The sequence below is a fragment of the Trachurus trachurus genome (assembly GCF_905171665.1).
Source record: "Trachurus trachurus genome assembly, chromosome: 20".
NCBI lineage: Eukaryota > Metazoa > Chordata > Actinopteri > Carangiformes > Carangidae > Trachurus > Trachurus trachurus.
In genome coordinates, this window is record NC_139911.1 from 3,612,334 (window position 1) to 3,636,216 (window position 23,883).

The 23,883-nt window shown below is 40.4% G+C and overlaps 1 protein-coding gene across 1 annotated transcript; it reads left to right on the plus strand.

The window, feature by feature from the left end:
• Positions 1-148: 148 nt before the first annotated feature.
• LOC311003688 (kinesin-1 heavy chain-like) lies at positions 149-23,037 on the plus strand (the record flags this gene model as incomplete). Its single annotated transcript, XM_083995499.1, has 25 exons — positions 149-277; positions 913-1,000; positions 1,124-1,197; positions 1,294-1,398; positions 1,500-1,548; positions 1,656-1,711; positions 2,149-2,236; positions 3,559-3,683; positions 4,322-4,426; positions 5,559-5,704; positions 6,601-6,749; positions 7,635-7,834; positions 8,626-8,694; positions 9,524-9,730; positions 9,834-9,977; positions 14,224-14,412; positions 14,869-14,986; positions 15,599-15,654; positions 15,734-15,843; positions 18,690-18,791; positions 18,934-18,994; positions 20,366-20,437; positions 21,813-21,914; positions 21,998-22,220; positions 22,933-23,037. 25 exons carry the CDS (start codon positions 149-151, stop codon positions 23,013-23,015), a joined length of 2,850 nt encoding a protein of 949 aa, XP_083851625.1. The 3' UTR covers positions 23,016-23,037.
• Positions 23,038-23,883: the final 846 nt, after the last annotated feature.

The following is a 23,883-nucleotide window of genomic DNA, read 5'->3' on the forward strand; positions in this document are numbered from 1 at the left end:
TGTGTGTGTGTGTGTGTGTGTGTGTGTGTGAGGGGCGCGGCCTCCCTGCTGCGGCTCCCTGCTGCTTCAGTGTGACTGTGGCTGTGAAGTGAAGTGAAGTGAAGTGAAGTGAAGTGAAGGGAGGACGGAGCGGAGCGCAGCGGCGGAGATGACGGACGCGGCGGCGCAGACTTCGATCAAGGTGGTTTGTCGTTTCAGGCCGCTCAACAGCTCGGAGGTGGCGCGAGGAGACCAGTACATCGTCAAGTTTAAGGGGGACGACTGTGTAGTGATCGGGGTGAGTGTGTGTGGCCTCAGGGGGCCCCATTTAAAAAGATATAAATAGGCCAACATGTGCAGATGTGTTAATTATAACGTGATAAAGCAGGATTTTGTTGTCTGGTGTCGGTTTGTGGTTATAAACGTGAAACAGAGCATCAAACTTTATGCATTATTTTGATTTAATAAACTTAAGTCATCATCAAAACCCTGAAAATGAAGCCTGGACACATTTGAGGCGTGGTTAACAGGCATAAGGTTTTCCAGAGGTTGGTAAAAGTCGTGCGTAATGGAGCTGCTTGGATGTCTTTTTGCGCTTTTACGCACGAACTTCTCCTTGGCGTTTGGAGCCAGTGAAGTCTGTTCTGTGACATGTTGTGTCTTCTTTTTAAAGTTTTGTGATAAATACATGTCTCACAGCAGGTTTTATCACTGTGCGCCTCACGTGCACGCCCCTGGGCCTGTGTGTTGTGCAGATGATTGGCACAGTGTGAAAGTAGATCCAGCATTAAACCGTTATAGGACTGACACACCTGCAGCTCTTTTATTCTGAAAGTCAGAGGTTCCTGAATGACATCCAGGAGATACTGGGCCTTTTTCTTTCTTTTTCTGCCAGTCACATCCTCCTCTTCCTCCTCCTCCTCCTCCTCACAGGGGAAGCCGTACCACTTTGACCGTGTTTTCGGGTCCAACACAACTCAGGTGCAGTTCTACAATGAAGTGGCTCAGAAGATCGTCAGAGGTGAGCTGCACAGCACGATCCAGATGTGGTATATCACATACTGTACTAACATCTGCCCAAGCCTGAATAAAATAAAAGAATGAATGAATGAATGAATAATATCTGTGTCTGGATTGGTTGCAGATGTTCTGGACGGATACAACGGGACGATATTTGCCTACGGGCAGACGTCCTCTGGAAAAACACACACGATGGAGGTGAAATGAAATGAAATGAGATGAACTGTGTTATAAAATAAACTCCACATGGTTTGGGATTCTTTACTGTTTCACTGACACTTTTCCCTCCTGAAGGGGAAACTCCACGACGCAGACATGATGGGAATCATCCCTCGAATCGTTCAAGACATCTTCAACTACATCTACTCCATGGACGAGAACCTGGAGTTTCACATCAAAGTATGTTTCTCCGTCTTCCTCTGGCTCTCAGATGCTTCTACATGACAGTGAACACATGCTGTGATACTGATAAAGTCTCATCTGGGGCTTCTGCTTCACAGGTTTCATATTTTGAAATTTATTTGGACAAAATCAAGGACCTGTTGGACGGTATGAGACCCCCTCCCCCTCCCCCCCTCGCCCTCCTCTCTGTCTCTTTTCACTCAGATTGTTTCAGACGTGATCTTTACTTTTGTTCTTCTCCTCTTCCTCCACAGTGACAAAGACCAACCTTTCTGTACACGAGGATAAAAACAAGGTTCCCTTTGTGAAGGTGAGACGTGTGGAGGTTTCATCCGATGATAAGATCGGGTTTATTTAGGGTTTTTTTTAGTTTCCATACTCCCACAGTCACAAGCAGCCTGGCTGTAACGCATTAGTTACGAATGGCGTGAAAGATCAGAACAATGACACGACTGTAATCAGCAGGATTGACAAAGGTATAAACGCTCGCTGGGTCTTCTCCTCGGTGCAGGATGTTGTAATTGTTGTTGAATGAATGGAACGTTTTTTTTTCATTATTATTATTAATCTTTGTATTCAACTACAGGTTCTTATATATAATTATAGACGGAGGAATGAGGAGAGAAACTATGTCATCATGGTCTCCTCCTCCTTCTAATAACTGTGTCTCTGTGAAGTGGTCGTGCTGCCGGCGGCTGGTTGGTTGGTTGAACACAGCGTGTCCTTGTGATGTGCGTGTGTCCCCAGGGGTGTACTGAGCGTTTTGTGTGCAGTCCTCAGGAGGTCATGGACGCCATAGACGAAGGCAAAAACAGCAGACACGTGGCCGTCACAAGTGAGTTCGCAACACTGAGCTCCTCTCATGGGTTTCAGACTCACCGAGTCTCCTGACTGTGGCCATGCAGACCCCCTCGCCCCCCCGACAAGAAACTAGAAATTAGGCAACTGCCCCATAATGCACTGGGAGTGGGAGGGGGGGGCTGTTTGTCACAGTAGAGGTCTTTCCTGTTTCACCTTTTATGATGATCATCAGTAGGGATGTCACAATGACTTGTTTTCACAATTAATCACGGTATTAAACGCCACAATTAATTAATTAATCGTTAAGATTCATAAATACCGTCACTTTCCAAAACTAATTATGTTGGAACCATATCGGCGGTAGAGGTAAATGCACAGATAACATTGAATTGGTAGAAATTTAAATGTTAGCGTGTCATTTGTAAAATAAAATTAAACATGGGGATTAAAAATTGGTCCTATTATATTAATACTTATTAATACACTTACTTCTGCTTTAATCGTGATAATCGTAATCGTGATTATTTCTCTGACAATAATCGTGCCAAGAAAATCTATAACAGTGACATCCCTAATCATCAGTCATCATATTGATGATGAGCAGGAGTGAGAGGATGAAGCCAGGAAGTGGTCACATGACTTTTGTTTACATTGTGCAGACAGAAGGGGGGGGGGGGGGGGGGGGGGCACATAATGATAGCTTACAACTGCTATGACTGGATAATAGAAGAAGAAACTGAAGATTCAGTCATTTGAAACCTAAAGGATAGAGAGGTGTGTAGTTAAAGGGATAGTATCATTTTTTTTAAAGTGGGGTTGTATGATCTACAAATAGCCCCTAAGTACTTTAATTGCAGTAGAAGACTCTCTGCACTCCTCCCGTTAGCAACGCCAGCCCATAATAGCCCTGCCCAGAGATTTACAACATACAGTGTTGTGAACAGACCCAAAGAAACGGCCTATTTTCACGGCCTAAAAGAGGTTTTACCTGAAAAAAAATACACCGTTCCATTGTTCGCTATAATATAATTTTATAATAATATAATATAAACTGTGTATTTTTTTTTCAAGTAAAACCTCTTATAGGCCGCGAAAATTCTTTGGGTCCATTCACAACAATGTATGTTGTAAATCTCTGGGAGTGCAGAGAGTCTTCTACTGCAATTAAAGTACTTAGGGGCTATTTGTAGATCATACAATCCCACTTTTGAAAAATGCTACTATCCCTTTAATAAGCAAAAACCAATCGATTAATTAGCCTATATGAGAATAAATGACTTCAAGGAGAGTGAAACCAGGAAAATAAGAGTGAGTGAACATCATAACACAAAAGCTAATTGTGTCTCTCTACCTCAGACATGAACGAGCACAGCTCCAGAAGTCACAGTCTCTTCCTCATCAACATCAAGCAGGAAAACACTCAGAGCGAGACGAAAATCACCGGGAAACTTTACCTCGTCGATCTGGCTGGCAGTGAAAAAGTACAAACACACACACACACACACACATATTCACAGCTGAATGACAGTCAGTCAGTGTTTTGACTCCTTCCTGTCAGCAGGGGGCACCACAGTGGCCCGTCCATCACTGTTGCACATTAATAAGCTGAGGATCACACTAAGCTCCTGTAAATCCATTAACATGCTTTTTATAACTTTCCCCTCATTAATCTCCAGCTGTTATTGAATCATCTCTCACACCTCCATCATCTCTGCTGCTGCTGCTGCTGCTGCTTCATTATCCCCCAGTTACCAGACTGATTCTCAGCTGGAGATGTCATTTACGCAGCAAGAACCTATGTAAAGTTTTCAGTGTTCAGTTTTATAACTAAGTTTAGAATTACTCACAGTTTTTTGTATGTCTTTTTTTCTTTAAAGTTGTTTTTAGTTTTTAAAGGGCAAAATTGACTAAACAAAACACAACAGAACTCAGAAACTCATCAATAGGCCTAATTGCATGTGTTTTAAACCAATTTGTTTTGTTTTTTTAATTGTATTGTTTGTGTCTTTGTATTTTTTCTTTATTTTCTTTCTTTCTTTTTATAATGGACCTATCCATCTATCCATCCCTTCTCTGTATAATAATAAAATATATTATTTTCTGATTTGTGTTTTTCCAGGTGGGTAAGACCGGAGCAGAGGGGACGGTGCTGGATGAAGCCAAGATGATCAACAAGTCTCTGTCTTCACTGGGAATCGTCATCTCAGCTCTGGCAGAGGGCTCGGTGAGGTTTTTAAAGGTTTTACAGAGGGAGTATTATTAGTCAGTCACAACTGTCAGGACAAAGCAGTAATAAAGTTTGATTCAAAACCACAAAAACACAGCCGACCTGCCTTCACACGATAATAGTGACTATTCCCGTTCACCTCCGGTAAATGTAGGCTATGTAAATTCTTCTTTCTTTGATTGGAGGCTAGGCTATTTCTTCTGCTGAACAACACATTTTCCCCTTTTGTAGTAGGCCTACTACTACAATCCATCTATTTCTTTTTTTCCTCCACAAACTTTATTGTAAATTTCAAATAGGCCTACGCAGAGCGATAGATATAACATGACTATGTTATATCTATCGCTCTGGGCCTACGTACATAGGCTCTTGATAGGAACATAGGCCAATTGCATTCTTTTTATTTCATTTGAGAACAATTTTCATAAATAAAATCTACAAGGCTTTATATAGGCTAGCTAACAGAAATTAAATACATATGAAAAAAGTAAACACAAATCCAAGGCACTTTATCTCATTGACTCTTCAGAGTTCAAGGCATTGCATTGCAGTTTCCACCATTTGTAGCCTAATTTTTTCTCATGTTCGTTCGCTAATGTTCTTAAGGAGTTTAAGTAGCCTATTTGTTTTACTCATTTTTAAACCACACTATTGAGAGAGATTTATTTTCCCATTTGCAACAGTGGATGTGGTATTTTCCCAAAAATGTTAAACTACAATCCACATCTGAACCGCGCCTTTCGCGCTTCTTTGTGTTGTCGGCCATTTTTTCAACCAGTTGCTAGGAAACGCCCCCCGTTCCAAAAACGCGTCATTTCCTGTGCGGAAGAAGCGCGGGAATGTCAACGTCTACGAGAAGAAAATCAAAACAACAAAAACTAGCCAACGAAACATACAGCCGATATGATTAATCACTGTGTTTTCTCAGCGTGTAATGACTTGCACGTAACGGACGTGTATAAGTTACGCACTATAGCTGTAAAATATGACGCCACACACTGTGAGTGAAAAGAAACACTCAAATGTCAAAGGCTGTTCGTAGAGTTATAGTTAATAGAGAACTTACTATATAGGAGTTGATACAGATCCACATGGGGACTTTAATAATGTCCTGGGTGTCCCCTGTCAGTCCTACATCCCCTACAGAGACAGTAAGATGACCAGGATCCTGCAGGACTCCCTGGGAGGGAACTGTCGGACCACCATGGTCATCTGCTGCTCCCCGTCCTCCTTCAACGACGCAGAGACCAGGACCACGCTGCAGTTTGGACAGAGGTAACACACACATACACACACAAACACGGATTTAAGGCCAAAACAATAAATTAAAATGTCAAAAAAGTGATGAATGGACAAAGTTGTTATCCAATGATTAGAAAAGCCGACAGCAAGTCCCAGCAGGTGCCTCAGTTTTTAGTGTCCCCCCGGAAACATTACTGTTGTTGTTGCAGCAGCACAAACAGGTGCACCTCAGTAGATTAGAAGATCATGGAAAAATGTATTTATGTCAATAATTCAATACAGAAAGTTAAACTAATACATTATATAGGCTAGATGCATTGCACACATCTGAAATATTTCGCTTTATTTGTTAATTCTGTTAATTGTAATGAATATGGCTTACATTTAATGAAGACCTAAAAAAAAAAAACTAAAAAAATGTGAATTTTACAAAAGGCCAATTTAAAAAAGCATTTTTTTTAAATATATACATGGAAATGTTGGCCTTCTGAAGAGTATGTCCATTTATATGTAATCGATACTTGGTTGTGGCTATTAAACTTGAACAACTGGAAAATTTACTTTTCCATTATTCTAATTTATTGAGATATGTTGTGATCATTGATTCAAATTGATCGATAAAGAGAAATTTGCATTGTTGACTTGAACCCCCTCACCCCTAAGTGGACGCTATAGTTTTATCCAACTATGATCAAAATGATGAGACCAGATTAGGCAATAATGTTGTTACCTGAAGTCCATCTGTCAAACATTTACTCTCTAAATTATCCCTTATTATTTGACCCAGTGTTTCGTGTGAACTCTTATTAAGGAATAACGTTTGAGAAAATAGTTTTTGTGATTACGATGATTTGACAGAGTTGTATCCTCCTACAATGAAGGTCAAACATTATTATTTATTTATTCTCCTCACCTGTGCGTCTCACCAGGGCAAAGACCATCAAGAACAATGTGAGCATGAACGTGGAGCTGACGGCCGAGCAGTGGAAGAGCAAGTGGGAGAAAGAGAAGGAGAGGAACAAGACTCTGAAGAACACGGTCACCTGGCTGGAGACGGAGCTGAACCGCTGGAGGGGCGGTGAGGGACAAAACCATTAGTCATTATGTTTAACCCTCTATGGTACCAACATACCACTTTTTGGCCTGTCACATCTCCACAATTCATCCCATTTAATGCTGTAATACTTAAAAAGAGGAGACCTTAGAGAACCAATAACAATGCTTTAATTTATCACATGACTTTCAAGAAGCCACTGAAACCCTATTTGCAGACTTTTTCAAAGGAAACAGGTTTGCCACTTTGCTCCACTAAACGGTCTGAAAACATACCGTAACTTCCTGGCCCTTTTTCATCTGGAAAAAAAAATATTTACACTAATAGATTAGTAAAGTTTAATTTTTAATAGTTCCATGCAATGTATTTACTTATTAAATAATGGAAACTTGTTAAAATGCACCTGTTGCCCGAAAGCAACAACGTACCATTATAGAAAATTGCAGTGTTGCCTTGAGGCAGCAGTGGACCATTATGGAATCAAAATTGCATTATGAGACTATGGTAGTGTGTGTTTAGGTGTAAATATAATGTTCAAAAACATATAATTTATCCTAATTTTGTTTTTTATCCTTAATAAATTTGATTTTGGATGCAGTAAAGTAAAAATCAGGCTATTATGATGATGATGAGGAAGATGAGAATGTGGATGAGGATGAGGCCATGGAGGTGAAAGTCTAGAGACTGGTGTTTCTAATACAGTATATGATGAACCGTAATGGTACAATGTTGCCTACAGGAAAAAAATCCCCAAAACTTCCAAAAATTTCTTTAGATTACGTCTATTTAGTATATTTTGAGACATAAAAACACTACAAACATTTTTTCCCCCACTGGCATCATAATGCAGCGTACCATAGAGGGTTAAAATGTGAAAAAAAAGGGCTCTGATGTCTTCTCCTCTGACAGGAGAGAGTGTCCCTGCGGAGGAGCAGTTCGACAAGGAAAAGGCCAAAGCCGAGGTCCAGGCTTTGGACACTAACACCAACAACGATAAAACAGCATCGACGCCGGCGCTCGCCGCTCTGCCGGGGATCCCGCTCTCCGGCGCTGAGAAAGCAAAGTGTGAGGCAGAGATGGCCAAACTCTACAAAGAGATGGACGACAAGGTGAACACAACGTTTTGCACACATTGCGACCTCTGGGGGAAAAAAGAAAAGAATCAATAGTCAATCAATCTCATAGTCTGAGATGACAGGAAATAATTGGAAGACACAAGGTTTTTAACTATTGATTATCCAAATCGTCAGTCAAACAGAAGAAACAGATAAACAGTGAATCATCTTCAGTTACCTTATAAACGATTTCCATCAAATATGGCTGTTTGAATGGAAACATAAGAAAATGTGAGACACTGAGATTTTTCTCTTATAATATAATTGTCTTTTTATGAGACAATATGTTTGTAATTCGAGTTAAACATCAACAGACAATACTTTCTTATGGTAAGAAGCAACAGTGTTTTCTATGGATGAACAATATGTTTTTTCACCCTTTTTTTATGTAGATTGTAATAAAAAATGATGCAGAGAAAAACATCCCCAATACCTGACCCATTACTGATATGAATAATTAATTGCTAAATGTGAAAATATAATAAAAAAAAAAATAACATCTGACTTTACTAGGAGCACAGTGGCCCCCTAACTTAAAATTTTAGGAGCACAAGCAGAAAATTTGTAAATTGACTCGCAAAGCAAATATTCACATTTCCTTTTCATCATCATATATTATAATATTGATCACTGTTCTATATTTTCTTCCAATATAAGCAGCATTTTCACTTGTTTCCCAGCTGCAGTCCTCCCATTGACCAGTAGGTGGCAGGGAACTCTGCTTTTAGTTGCAGTGAAAGTGAATGAGTGATGATTTCTGTCTCCTCTCTCCTTCCTTCCTCCAGGACGAGGAGATCAACCAGCAGTCTCAGCTGGTGGAGAAGCTGAATGAACAGATGTTGGACCAGGAGGAGGTGACACCACACTCCCCCCCTCCCCCCTTACATTTTCTCCCCCGTCTTCCTCTCCCACTGTGCCTCAGCTCTCCAGCCGATCTCGTTAGCATAAGCCCAGTCTGACAGCTGATAGCAGAGCATTAGTGTCTCCACAGGAGAGGTCGCTCTGTCTCAGCAAGAGGAGGAAACGTATCAGACTGAAAACATTAGGTTTTTGTTTTTTTTAAGCTGTGGTGTGTAGACATTGTTCCTCTGCCTCCATCTATCTATAAAGGAGACATGTGCTGTTGCATATCATCCTTATAATGTCATATGGCCATGTTGAACCTCTGCAAAGTTGCACAACATGAACGATAGGGGTCAAACCAGATTTCACACGGTTTCTAGTCTCTCTGAACGCTCGGTAACGAGATCTCCTCCGCAAGATTATGTGCAACTTGACGTCAGGTTTTTACCGTCCAGTTAGGACGAACACCCAAACTGCAGGGGATCTGCCCAAAACACGCCCACCACGCCCCCGCCCCCAACCGGCATCTATACGGATAATCTCAACTGTTTTCCTTTCCCAAAGAAGATGAAAACCGTAGGTTAGATTCAGTTTAGTTTATTTATTTGCACCATAAAAAATAAGGACAATTACAAAAACAGAAACGAAACAAGAATAGTAAGTGCGGGAGAGGTTAAAAACCCTATATGGGCTTAGAAAGAACACCTCCCCCCCAAAATATGCAAAAATTCACGTCTGTACAAGACAACTAAGGAGTTTTTGGAGCTGAAAATCATGCAGAACTACTAGAAAAAGCAGTGAAATGTGCATAATACTGTACATCCCCTTTGACTTGCACAGCTCCTGGCTTCGTCCCGCCGTGACCACAACACCCTGCAGACGGAGCTGAGCCGGCTGCTGGCGGAGAACGAGGCCTCCAAGGAGGAGGTGAAGGAGGTGCTGCAGGCGCTGGAGGAGCTGGCCGTCAACTACGACCAGAAGAGCCAGGAGGTGGAGATCAAAACCAAGGAGTTCGAGGCCCTCAGCGAGGAGCTCAACGAGAAATCGGTACTTTTTTATTCTTTTTTTTATTATTATTTCATCTCCTGCAGAATCATCTGGTTCCACGCAGGTATTTGATGTGAATGTGATGCTCCTCCTCCTCCTCCAGAGCTCCTTGGCCTCCATCGACTCTGAGCTGCAGAAGCTGAAGGAGATGACCAACCACCAGAAGAAGAGGGTCACTGAGATGATGTCGTCGCTGCTCAAAGACCTGGCTGAGATCGGGATCGCCATGGGAAGCAACGACATCAAGGTTTTTCTTTGTTTTTTTAAATTTTTTAATTGTATTATCATCTGACAATACAGCATAAAGAGTGTAGGAACAGATAAAAAACACAACGACACAAGGTGATAAGGCATAAACTGATAACAAAGGCATAAACTGATAAAAAAGGTGGTATCTAAGACAAAAATGGTCAAATTAATTAATTAAATAAATAATAAAAAAAAGAAATAAGTAATATAGGAATGAGACTCGAAATAAAATTGCAGTTTGATTAAAAATAATGGAAATGAGGGGGGTTGCTTTGGACGTTTTAACTTTATGTATATGGGATTTACCCATTAATATGAAACGATTGACAATGTTAAACATATTATTTTGAGAGAAAGAGCCAAAAGTAATGATTTTCTCATCAAAGTGATACTTACTGTAGTTTTGTTCAAAAGAAAATTTTCCAAATCTTTCCAAAAAGTAATACCAAATGGACATTTATAAAATAAATCGATGATACTTTCTCTTCAAGGTTTCCACAACTGACATGACATCAGAGGTTGAATCCTCCACTGCCCGCTTCACCTCCTGTTTAGAGCTGCTTTACAATTTTCTAAAGACGAAAGTACCATCTTTAAATTGCTTCATTTGTCTGACAGTTAAAACATAATCCTGTAAATGATTATATTCATCATATTCAGGTTATTATTTCGCAGAACAAAGCAAAAAGACACAAATATCTATTTTATTTTACCTTTTTTTCTTTCTTTTTTTCAGCAACATTACAGACATGGTGACATACCCATCCATGTAAAAATGTACATACAATCACACATTTACACAGAAAAATCAGCCTATTGCTTTTTATACCAAACTGTGTGAAGTAGAAACTCAGCAGTTTTGATGTTTCAGGTGTGTTATCAGCTTTTAGCTTCATGGCTGATCTATTTTAAACTCCGCCCCTCGTTGTGAAGAGGCCGACAGGTGAAGAGTCTCTTGTGAAAACACAGCGCGGCTTTTATAAACAGGAGTTATCGCACAGCGCTGAGGCTTGTAGTGGGAATTTAACCCTCTGATACCACACTGTAAAAACTCAAAATCTTACCAAGAATATTTGCCTTATTTCTAGTCAAAACTAATCTCTTTCCACTTAAAGTCCCTGGAAAGTGAAATTGGAGTTTTGTTTCAAAATATATTAAAAGTGTTCGAAATTTATTGATAAAAACATGCAAAAATACTCATTTCTGTGCAGTGCTTAATTTTAGAGGTTAGGGTTTCACAGTTTCACTCTGCTTCAGTGGTCTTTGTTTTTAAGGGCAGGCTTACAGAGGGGGCGCCGTGACGCACTGGCGTCCCTACTTTCATAACTCCTCCCATGTGCACAGTAATATTATAAATACTTAAGAATGCCAACGAGCGTCTGCTGCCACTGGAGCTACCAGCGCCGCCGGAGCTACCAGTCCACTAGCTTGGTCTCTGTCTTAATAAAATGTAATGCAGACTTTTCAGGTCATTGTAAAACATTTATTTATTGATGTAGGCTAAATGTGGTGTTATTTGAACATAGTCTATACAGATCCCAGAGGCAGCGCTGCTCTTATGTGAAACATGAAGCTCCACTTTTAATTCAAACAAACTAATGAGACAGCCACAGTGGGACCAGCCGGCGCCCGGTGGCAAAACTCTAAAAGCTAAAACAGCCACAGTCCAGGTGAACCTCTGCAGCGTCCGTCCCACAGCTCACTGACACAGCAACGGCTACACCGGCAACAAAACTGAGGGCCGCCGCCGTCAGCAGATGAATCTCTGCTTGCCCTGATAGCATTAGCTCGGCGGCTAGCGCTAGGCTCGTTCGTCCTGTGCTGACGGTGGCGGCCCTCATTGTTGTTGTGGTGTAGCCTTCAAGGCTCCCGCTGCTGTGGCGGTGAGCCGTGGGTCCGATGCTGCAGTGGCTCGGGACCATGGAGGCTCGGGGTGAACGGGACGAACGGGGCTAGCCGCCGAGCTAATGCGTTAGCGCCGGGCTAGTCGAGCTAACGCGCTAGCGCCGGGCTATTAGCCGCCGAGCTAACGCTATCAGGGTAGCGGAGATTCGTGTGCCCCCAGCATATTTCCCTCACTGCTCAGTGTGTATCCGAGACATTCAGATAAGAGCTGGACTCAGACTCAGGCTCAAGCCCGTAGCTGCTCGGGTACGATGTGACAGTTAGCAGTCGGCCATTTGATTGACAGTTGAAACTTGACGAAGCTCAGCAAGTGGGCGGGGCTTCTGTGCCTGCAGCAGACATCCAGAGCTGAGAGAACTGCCTCATTTAGTCATGATTTTAAAACCTAATTTCACCTACTAAACGAATTTTTCTAGCATCCAAAATTGGCAGGATGGTTAATAGGACATATGTCTGGGATGTGATTAACTCAGAAAACGAATCCAGTGTCACTTTTCAGGGACTTTAAAATAAGACTCATCACCTAAAAATTTACTTGTTTTTAGATCGTTTTCACTTGTTTTAAACAAATTTTCACATGAAATAAGTAGAAAAATCTGCCAGTGAAAGCAAGTTTTTTGTGCTTGAAATAAGGAGGAAAAACTTGCTCCACTATCTACTTATTTCAAGTGAAAATATCCTTGAAAGAAGTAAAAAGTGTCTAAAAACAAGCTACTTTTAATGTGATGAGTCTTATTTAAAGTATAATGAGATTTGTTTTGACTAGAAATAAGACAAATATTCTTGTAAAGATATTTGAGTTTTTGCAGTGCAGAGCTGCTCCACGCACTCTGTGGTTTGTTCATACTGTTTGTACAAAGAGCTTGAAGTAGAAGAGCTTCAACAGAGAATTTGTAATCATTTATTAATTAATTTTCAAGAAAAATATCATATCAGTAACCATGTGACCAGTAACCATCATTCGTCTGATGGTCGTTCTGGCCTTGAACAGTCGACTTAACCAGTGACAATATAACAAATAACAAGAATTAGTCGACGGACCAATCAAATTAAACGCAATAAATGTAGGGTTTTACAGCTCCACTGTCTTAAACCTGCAGCCGTGTGTTTACACATCACAGGAAAATGAGAGAGAGAGGAAAAACAAACGTCCAGTGATCAATGATGCATCTAAATTCTGCAAAATAAACCGCATGTTCACAAGAAACTTTTAACTTTTTTTTTAGTTTTCTTGTAATAAATAGTCAAACTGGTTCGTGCCTCTAGAAAGTGTGAATTGTGACGATAATAGTACATAATAACATATTGAATCAATGACACCAGCTGTAATTCATGTTTTAACCCTCTATGGTACGCTGCATTATGATGCCAGTGGGGGAAAAAATGTTTGGAGTGTTTTCATGTCTCAAAATAGACTAAATAAACATAATCTAAAGAATTTTTTAAAAATTATTTATTTTTGGAAGTTTTTGGGATTTTTTGCCTGTAGGCAACATTGTACCATTACAGTTCATCATATACTGTATTAGAAACACCAGTCTCTGTAGACTTTCACCTTCACTGGCCTCATCCTCATCCCAATTCTCACTCTCATCTTCCTCATCATCATCATAATAGCCTGATGTTTACTTTACTGCATCAAAAATCAAATTTATTAAGGATAAAAAACAAAATTATGATAAATTATATGTTTTTGAACATTATATTTACACCTAAACACACACTACCATAGTCTCATAATGCAATTTTGATTCCATAATGGTCCACTGCAATTTTCTATAATGGTACGTTGTTGCTTTCGGGCAACAGGTGCATTTTAACAAGTTTCCATTATTTAATAAGTAAATAAATTGCATGTAACTATTAAAAATTAAACTTTACTAATCTATTAGTGTAAATATATTTTTTTCCAGATGAAAAAGGGCCAGGAAGTTCCTGTATGTTTTCAGACCGTTTTAGTGGAGCAAAAATGACAAACCTGTTTCCTTTGAAAAAGTCTGCAAAAAAGGGTTTCAGTATGGCTTCTTGAAAGTCATGTGATAAATTAAAGCATTGTTATTGGTTCTCTAAGGTCTCCTCTCTTTTTTAAAGTATTACAGCATTAAATGGGATGAATTGTGGAGATGTGACAGGCCAAAAAGTGGTATGTTGCCTGAGGGCAACATGGTACCATAGAGGGTTAAATCCATTCAGACCTATGTATTTTATAATTTTGGCGAACTTTTCCCCTCAAATAACATAGCAGCTCAATTTATAACACATCTTTTAACCTTTATATCACCAATCAGGGTCTATTCATCCTCCATTGATTATTATTTATTTATTAATGCCCCCCCCAGCACCAGGAGAGCACGGGGCTGATCGACGAGGAGTTCACCGTGGCTCGTCTCTACATCAGCAAGATGAAGTCGGAGGTGAAGACGATGGTGAAGCGCAGCAAACAGCTGGAGAGCTCCCGGGCCGAGAGCACCCAGAAGATGGAGCAGAACGAGACGGAGCTGACTGCCTGCCAGCTCCGCATCTCCCAGGTAACGGCTGCTCACTGTCGCCATGGTGACGTGGCGACAAAACCCCGGCTGTGTAGTGTCACCGAAATGCCACATCATGCGGTTATGGATGAAACAGCGGATTAACAAGATGATTATGGCCTCATATTATGGATATTAGCTCCATAATCTATTGACCTACATAGTATGTGCAAGAGCAGCTTTAAACCTCATTTTGACATATTTATATAGATATTCTATATTGTTTTTATATTTAATGTTATATATTTATCTCAATTTGTATCTTTACTTTTATAATCCACTTCATATTCTCTCTATATGCTGAAAGAGCAGCTGGAACTCGACTTCATTTCCCTCTGAGGATCAATAAAGTTTCTTATTATCATTATTTCTAATAGATTTCTTTCCGTTTGTGAGTCTTAATCACATGTGCACATCTCTGTCTTTGTTTCTGTCTTTTCACCTGCTGTCGTCCAGTACGAAGCCAAGATCAAGTCCCTGATGGAGTGTCTGCAGAACGTGGAGCATAAGAAGCGGCAGCTGGAGGAGATCATCGACTCGCTCAACGAGGAAATCGTCAGGATCAGAGCTCAGGGTGAGAACGAGTCAAGGAAAAGTCGAAAAATTAATCTCCATAATCACTTCTCTGAGGTCAAATGAAGGTGTAAAGAAGAAACACCTGGAGAATACACCTTTATTTAGTTTTACGCTTACAGCTGAACTTGATTTTTCTGTCTTTTTCATGCATTGACAACAAAAATCTATCTATGAAAGAAAAATTCAAAACAGTCATTAATAGATTAAAGGACATGAGGATGAAGGTAATAGAATTAAGAAGTAATAATAATAATAATATAGGACTTCTTAAGTTGAGAAAATTCATTTTTAGTGCACTCCACGATGGATGGATTTAGTGTAACAACTGTTTGCACATATTTTATGTTCATTTCAGTTCTGCAGAAAACATCATGTTGCAACTACAGTTACAGAGTGATGGTATTTTGGATCTTTTGTTTTCAATTAAAAAGAATAATTATATCAGTGATTTGGATATTGCACTTGGCCATATTGCGATTAAGTATGAATAATAATAATTATAGAAATAAGTATTATTTTTGCTGTGTGGTCTCTTCCTGTCATTGTTGTGTTGTGGAGATAATCATGTAATAATGAAGCAGTTGTGTGTTTTAAGTGTTTATTTCTCCAGAGGGAGTTAGCACCATGGAGGAGAAGAACACGGTCCAGTCGGCCAACGAAGTCAAGGTACGAACACACACACACGCACACACAGAGAAGATTATTGTGCAGAGGTTTAAGGTTGAACCTGTGGTTTCTTGTTCAGGAAGCTGTGGAGAAACAGATTCAGTCTCACAGAGAAGCTCATCAGAGGCAGATCAGCAGCTTGAGAGACGAGTTGGACATGAAGGAGAAACTGGCCACAGAGCTGGAGGAGTAAGACCCTTCTTCTTCTCCATCTTCTCCATCTTCTTCCACTCCCTCTCCATCTCCTTCTCCTTCTGCTTTTCCATCTTCTTGCCCCACTCCTTCTCCAGGGTATCCGCAGGGTCTTAAAAAGTCTAAAATTTGAAAATCTAAATTTTAGGCCTTAAAATGTCTTAAAGGGACAACGAGGAGTTTTGGAAAAGCGAAGCGTTTTCACACTACATTTATGAGCCACCGCGCGCACCGTACATTTCTTTGACCGGGCGCAAGACGGACTCATGTTTTCATTCATCAATAATTAAAGTCAGAGGTTCAAAGAGGTTCACATACCACCGTAGTTCCGACCATAAACGGCGATGCGGCTGCGTTATTCTCATGATTCGCAACGAAGGAAACGCTGGTCGGCTCGACCAGCACTTCCGCCACCACTAATAATAACAAAATAACGATAGAGACAGAACGATATATTTATCGAAAATGGGCCCATTAACAAGTGTGGGTAGCGGAGATTCATCCACATTAACGTGAGACTTTTTTATAACCAAATAGAAACTCCTCGTTGTCCCTTTAAATTTGTTGAATTATTGTTTTCAAGTCTTAAATAATTTTAGACAGGTTTTAAATTGTCTTATGCCCACCATGGACGAGCATTTCACTCACATTTGCCCCTAAAAAAAAATACATGTGTGAACCGGGAAATTCACAAAAAAGAAAGATCACAACCTGCGATCGTTCAAAAACGACAAATCCCACAATTCTCTGGCCTCAACGCACCAATAACGTGTAAGTAAAGGGTCTCTGGCAAGGGAGAGTGGAGCTGTCGGTGAAAAGAGGAAACAACGCCACACTGCTCCTGTTCTATGTTGTTCGTTCACACCGTCACGTGCCGTTTATTCGTTACGTCCGCGGTGTGAAAGGCTGTGACCTTCTTTTTACAGTCTATGGCCGTGACGCAAAGATGCAATTAGGCGTGAACTGTACCCACTGTGTCTCTGTCAACGAAACCTTGGTTCATTTATTTTGGTCTTGCCCACACACCAGACAACTTTGGGGCAGACTGGCACGCTTTATCAGTGATCATATTTATCCCCAGTTAAATTTATGCTGGAAAAATGTTTTGTTTGGCTACACTGAATATGATAAAAAACTAAATTCTCAGTTTTATATGATTAATTTGTTAATTATTTTATCCAAATTTTATATAGGCTACATAAATCTAAATTTTCTGGTAAGAAGCCAAACTTCTTGGAACTGTCTATGTTGGTCAATATATCTCCTCCCTCTGTGATTGTGAGAATAAAAAAGCTGTTAAAACGTATGATCTCTGTAAGCTTTACAAAATATTTATTTAAGTTTATGTTTTTTCTGTCTTGCTGTCATCCCCTGGCGTATGATTGTTTGGTTGTGTATTAATGTTGTATACACTCATTTCATCTAACTGTATTCAGTCCTGTGTATACTCTTGTTGTCAATAAAGTTGTTTAAAAAAAAGACGCAATTCGCGCGACGCGGTAGGCTACACGCGACTTTTTTTTTTTTGCGACGCGATACACCAGACTGTAAAAAGAGGGAAACACCCGATATTTTTTATTTTGGGACAGGACCATCGCGTCTTTATTCTGTTAATCGTGTTTGTTGGGAACCCCCTTTGTGGAAGGCACGCTTTTTTTTTTTTGTCATCGCGCCATCTTGTCATCGCACCTTCGCGAAGCTAGCCCGCCCATTTTCACTTTTAACAACAACATTTCTTCTTCTCTCATCGACCATGGTCGCGGTCGCAACTATCGCAGCGCTCTACCTGCTCTGGAAGTCAGAGAAACGTAGGACCAGAGCGATAGATATCGCTCTGCGTAGGACCAAACGCCGCCACCGCCGTCGTTTCCGGTAGGCTACATGACGGCGAATTGATTGTAGCTTCTTCTCCTCCTTCTTTTTCTTCTCTTTTAATTTATTTTTACAGGGACAGCGCGCAATTAAAGTAATTTTAGCCTACCAGAGTTAGCTGACTGCTAATTTACATCTGTTGTCCCTGGACAGGACAGGCAGAGAGAAGAAACAACGACCTTCAGAACAATAAATACAATACATAAAAAAGAAACAATACATAAAAATCCATCAGTGTGATCAGAGTACAGGCCTGTCAATCATAGGTGGTTTATTACACTTTTGTGTTTCTTTTAGCCAAAGCTTTATTAGGCTGGACTTAAATTTTACTAGGCTTCCTCAGTCTCTTATGTGTGTTGGTATAGACTAGTTCCACCTCCCTATTACTTTAATAGAGAAAGCAGATTGTCCAAAAGCTGTTTTTCTGAACTGTGGCACCCCAGGGTTCTTATGGGTTTCCTTAAAAAGCCTTAAAAGGCATTGAATTCATTAATCTAAAAACAAGGCCTTAATTGGCATTAAAATGTCTTAAATCAATTTTTCAAAAGTCTTAAAAATGTTAACACATGGTAAGTGGTATTTTATGGTTGTAATTAGTCTCAAATCTCAAAATAATTGGTAACATTTCGACATAGAGAAGTTAGTGGCGGCCGTCAATGCTAAATTTCTCACTGCCACCAGCTCCCGAGTCAGTGTTTTTTTTTTTTCCGGACTTTTTATGCATTTATTTTGAAAGGACAGCTGGAAAGAAACACAATCCAATGTCCATGTAGCAGTCACTTTACCTTGGATCACATAGGAAAGTGGGTAAAATTGTCCCTAACCCTATGTAATTGATGTGTTTTTTTTCTTTCTTTTTTCTGCATTTGTGTTTATTATGAAGTCAGTCTTAAATTTAATTTCAAGTGGCTTTAAAAAAGTCTTTTGTGTGTGTGTGTGTGTGTGTGTGTGTGTGTGTGTGGTGTGTGCAGCCTGAACCAGAAGGTCATGCTGGAGCAGGAGCGGCTGCGTGTGGAGCACGAGAAGCTGAAAGCCGCCGACCAGGAGAAGAGCCGCCAGATCCAGGAGCTGACGTAACGTGACGCCTCCATCTTTGATTTTTTTGTGTCTCCTCTTCTCTTCTCTTCTCTTCTCACTCTGCAGCTGTTTCCCCTTTTAATCCGCCTTATGTAACAGACCTGTGTGTGTGTGTGTGTGTGTGTTTACCTGCTGCAGGGCGCTGCAGGACCGACAGGAGCAGGCCAGACAGGACCTGAAGGGACTGGAGGAGACTGTGGTCAGTTATCATCATCAGCATGTTGCATTTACACCTACAGTGTTTGATTAAAAAATCCAATTCATCAAAATTTCATCTCAGATAAAACGAAGGTTAATGGGAATTTCACTTAATTTAAATCTTTTAAAAGCGAGGTTTTAAAAAATTCAGCTGCAGCTTCTTGATCCAGGACCGACGTGTCTCATTCACTATTGATAATCCCACTTTTTTCAATGACCTGAGCACTCACACGGTGTATGAGGACGCTCTGGTATGTATTTATATATCAGTGTCTGTGGTGAGGCAGCAGGATTTCACCTTTTTGGCTCCTTCTCCTTTTTAGTTATTCAGGATTTAAGTGTCAGTCAAACAGGTCTGCAGTGTGGGACAAAGTGAGATAAAAAAGTGAAATGAATTATTGATTAAAATACTCTAAAAACAGCCAGACAGTGCAGGGAAAAGCACTGATTCTTCTCTTTATTGTTCCATTGACACATGATGGGGTTTCTTTTTTTCTACAGAAGAAATGACAGCACAGCTTTAAAAAATTAAAACCAAAAGGGCGTCGTTTCCACCGGAGATAAGAGAGAGGATGACACAGCTCCTTCAGTTTTTAAAACCTCTCTCTCTCTTAAGGCTGCTTGAATAGGGCAAAAATAATAATCGCAATTATTTAAAACACTGTTTAACTTTGGAAAGATGTTGCATTTGGTTTAAAAAAAACCCCCAGATATCTGAGTGTGGGACTGCAGCCAAACAGGAAGTGGTTTATTCCTGACTTTATATAGGACCAGCACTAGATATCGTCAACACTTTATCACTACTTTTATCGATCCGGTCCTCAGAAACATCTCAATTTTTGATTTGAAAAACAGATTAATAGCAGCATTTATTTATTTAACAGATGCTTTGTCCATTTCAGGCTGAATTGAAGAAATGGAAACAGAGATGGTGAACGTGCAGGAGATGTTTTTATGTTGCAGTAACAAATAGAAAATCTGTTTTTCTCATTTCTTCATTGCCCAGAGCAGAACTTGTGACGTCAGGAGATTATCTTGATTTCATAATGGTTATAAAATAAAATCCAATGAATTGCAGCTGCAAAAACAAACAGTATATTACAAAATTTAGCATGAGTTTGTTACAGTTACATTAAAGTTATCACTCATCTTTCAATCTGACGAGATAAAACTCTTAGATGCCTCTGTAAAATCCATCCATCCATGTAAAAAATGATTTAGACATTTATAGATTTAATAGATTTTGAACCAGCGGTTGTAAAATATTCTGTGGAAATGATTAATATTACGTTGTTAGAGCAGTGAGACCTCTGTGTTCTTCTCTCCTCCTCCTCCTCCTCCTCCTCCTCCTCCTCCTCCTCCTCCTCATTAGGCCCGTGAGCTGCAGACGCTCCACAACCTGAGGAGACTGTTTGTCCAGGACCTGTCCTCCAAAATCAAGAAGGTAAAATCTGTCTCTGTGTCAATGTGAGCTTCCTTTATTTACTCTTTCTCTCTCTGTGTGTTAACGTTATCTGTGTAAACACATTATCTCTGCAGTCGTTCCTCCTCTTATCAGCCTCAGCCTTTGATTTCATTTCCTCCTCTTCTGGTACAATATCACACGAGCCCCTTCCTCCCTTAAACAACCTCAGCGTCTACCTGCGACAAATGACGTGAGCAGCGCCACATTTCGCTCACTCCATTTAATTTGCACCGTGATGAAATTTTAATGAATCCAGGGAACACAACAGAAAGTGTGTGCAGCAAGTGAGTAAGTAAGTAAGTAGGCCATCTGATTCTTCAAAGGTAGCAGCTGTTAAAATTAGGGACCCGGGCCCTCGGCGTGGCGCTCGCATCCAGCCCCGAGGAGGTGGAGGAGGTGGGGGTTGGTGATGATGAGATAAGGAAAGACAGACTGAGTTGAGCTGAGCTGGAAGACGCCCCGGTATCGAACCCGTGTGAAATCTGCAGCTTTGCTTATCATCTCAATTCAGACGTAAATTAATAAATGAGCAGGTTTTTGGTTTCGGGGCCTTTTTTTGGCTCCTGGTGTTTAGATTTCTCTTTCAGATTGAGACTAATTGGAGCAAATTGGTTGTTTCCACAAAACTGATGAATGAACGTGAAGATAAAAAGCGTTTTTGAAACAAATCGTATCCAGTTATTTGGTCACATTTCTCCCAGGAAAAGTGGCTCTGCAGGTGGAGGTGGAGGTGCTTGTCATCACAACAAGATACAGAGCATTATTGTTTTATTTTCCACAGCTTTGATTAAGTGTTTTTGGTTTTATCTGGAGGTTGATAATCAGTTGTTTAACCAGTGTTTGTGTGACTGTGAGAGAAGTAGGTGGTTAAATCTTTAGTTTTGAGCTGAAAAACAAGGATAAATTGATGTAATTTTCCAACAAGAGCTTATAATATATTGTATAGCAAGTGTTTTAATAAGTTTAGGGTGACATGGTGCATTCACTTACAGTATGTTGCAGCTTTTCCTTTTCGTCATCTACACTCAGAACAACATCAGTACAGAAACAGAAATTCAGAAGTTCTCGCAAATGTATTAAAAGTAAAAAACTTTATTCCTCTTTTAGCTTTGAAATGTGCAAAAAAAAAATGAAATTGTTTCACTTTTAGATTGTCAAGAGAAACAATTAAATATTTTTATTTTAGCCTGAAGCTGCAACATAACAAACTTTCTGAATGCACCATATTAAACCTTTGTCAAACTTGTATTTGCTGCACAGATAAGTGATATTTTATTCTGTTTTTCTACTTCATGTGTATTTTCTTTTCTGGAGATTAAGTTGTTTGTTTGTCTGTTTGTTGTGTTTGTCTCAGAAAGCTCAGACGGATGAGGAATCAGAGATCACCGCTGCCCAGAAACAGAAGATCTCGTTCCTGGAGAACAACCTGGAGCAGCTGACCAGAGTTCACAAGCAGGTGAAAGAAGACCCGTTTGTCCGTCTTTATCAGTTCTCTGCGTCTTCATCCTCCTCTCTACTCACTCTCTCTCTCTCCGTCAGCTGGTGCGGGACAACGCCAACCTTCACTGTGAGATTCCTAAAATGGAGAAGCGTCTGTGGGCGATGGTGGAGCGGATCAAAGGCCTGGAGACGGCGCTGAAGGAGGCCAAGGAGAACGCCGCCCGAGAACGGAAACGCTACGAGGAGGAGATGGAGCGGATGAAAGAGGCCAACAAGCCCAAACCCAAACCCAACATGGCCAGGAGAGCATCAGCGGTGATAGGTGGGTGGAGACACAAAACCCGTTGCCATAATCCCTATAGTCATAGCAGTAGGTTTGTTACCTTTAATTGTCGGTGCAAGGTGTTTTTAGAACGGCGGAGCAGAGCCGTGAGCTGCTCAGAGCTACGCTACGGAGGCTCATGGGATTTCTTGGTTTCCCTCATCAAACTCATCAAATACACAATCCAACAACTCCACAACGCTCTGGTGGACAAGTTGTGACCTGCACATTCACCACGCTATGAGATAATAACACAACGTTACCACACAGAGTTGTTTTAGAGGGAAATACAGAGACTGCTTGATGAAAAACTGTTCCTGAAGGCAACGCACATCAGCGGTTTTGCATGAATTTCCCTCTAAAACAACTCTGTCTGGTAACGTTGTGTTATTATCTCATAGCGTGGTGAATGTGCAGGTCACAACTTGTCCACCAGAGCGTTTTGGAGTTGTTGGATTGTGTATTTGATGAGTTTGATGAGGGAAACCAAGAAATTCTCAGCTCGCGGCTCTGCTCCGCCATTCTAAAAATAGCTTGCACCGACAATTAAAGGTAACGAACCTCCCAAAACTCCTAAAACTATAGGGATTATGGCAATGGACCAATTTGCCAAAATGTTGAACTATCCCTTTGAGGAAACTTTGAGGAATAAGAACATCTGTGCAACATCAGTCGTCCGTGTTTCACCCTCTCTGCTCTGTGTCCGCTCCAGCCAAACCCATCCGACCAGGCCAGCTGCCGGGAAACCCCATAAACTTCGCCATCAGCAGGTCCAACCTCATCGACGAGGATTAACCGGCCTTCAGAGGCGGCGGCGACCTCCCCAACATGAAGCCGACGACCAAACCGCTGGAAATCCATCTGGAATCACTGCACTAAAAGAAAAAATCCTCCGACAATCATAACCACATTTTGTATAAAACACCTAAAAACACATCAGTAATGAAGAAGACACCACTGTAGAGAGAGGGAGGGAGAGGGTGCAGGTGAAAAAGTGCCTCTAGATCACATCTTTGTTTTTAATTTTAATTAATTTCCTCTGGGATTCCTTCAGTTTTAGCTCAGATTGTGACTTGTGAACTGGCTGATTGGGACAAAAACATCAAAATCTCTGTCAGGTGAAGAAGAGCTGTATTCTCCTTCACATTATTGTGTCGTTTTATTTAATCGTTTTTAATTTTTTTTTTCTCTGGCTCTGCAACAATTTAAGAAAAAAACGAAAAAGTCACTAGCTTCTTAGTTATTTGACACCAGTTCAGATACAAGTGTTACAGTATTTATGTCTGTTAGTTCAGAGTTCACCGATGTTTACTTTTGTTTGGTGAAACACGAATTAAGTTTTATTTTGAAAATATTCAGCCTGAGATGGAAAAGCTTGAATTCATTTCGACAGTTTTAGCACTATTTAGTCTATTAGAAGGCAACAACCTCCATGTTACTGTACAAAATATTAATTATAGCCAAAGCTGAGAGAAAGCACAGATGCAGGTTTATTATAATTCACCACTACAAGTATTACTGATTGTGTGACTTCAGGTTACAACAGCTTATCTGTACATGTATGAATCAAACACCTGCAGAACTGCACCCTGTCTCCACCACAGTTGCCTGTTCTTAATTAATTTTTTTTCTAGACATAATAAATTTAAACTTTAAAACCGAT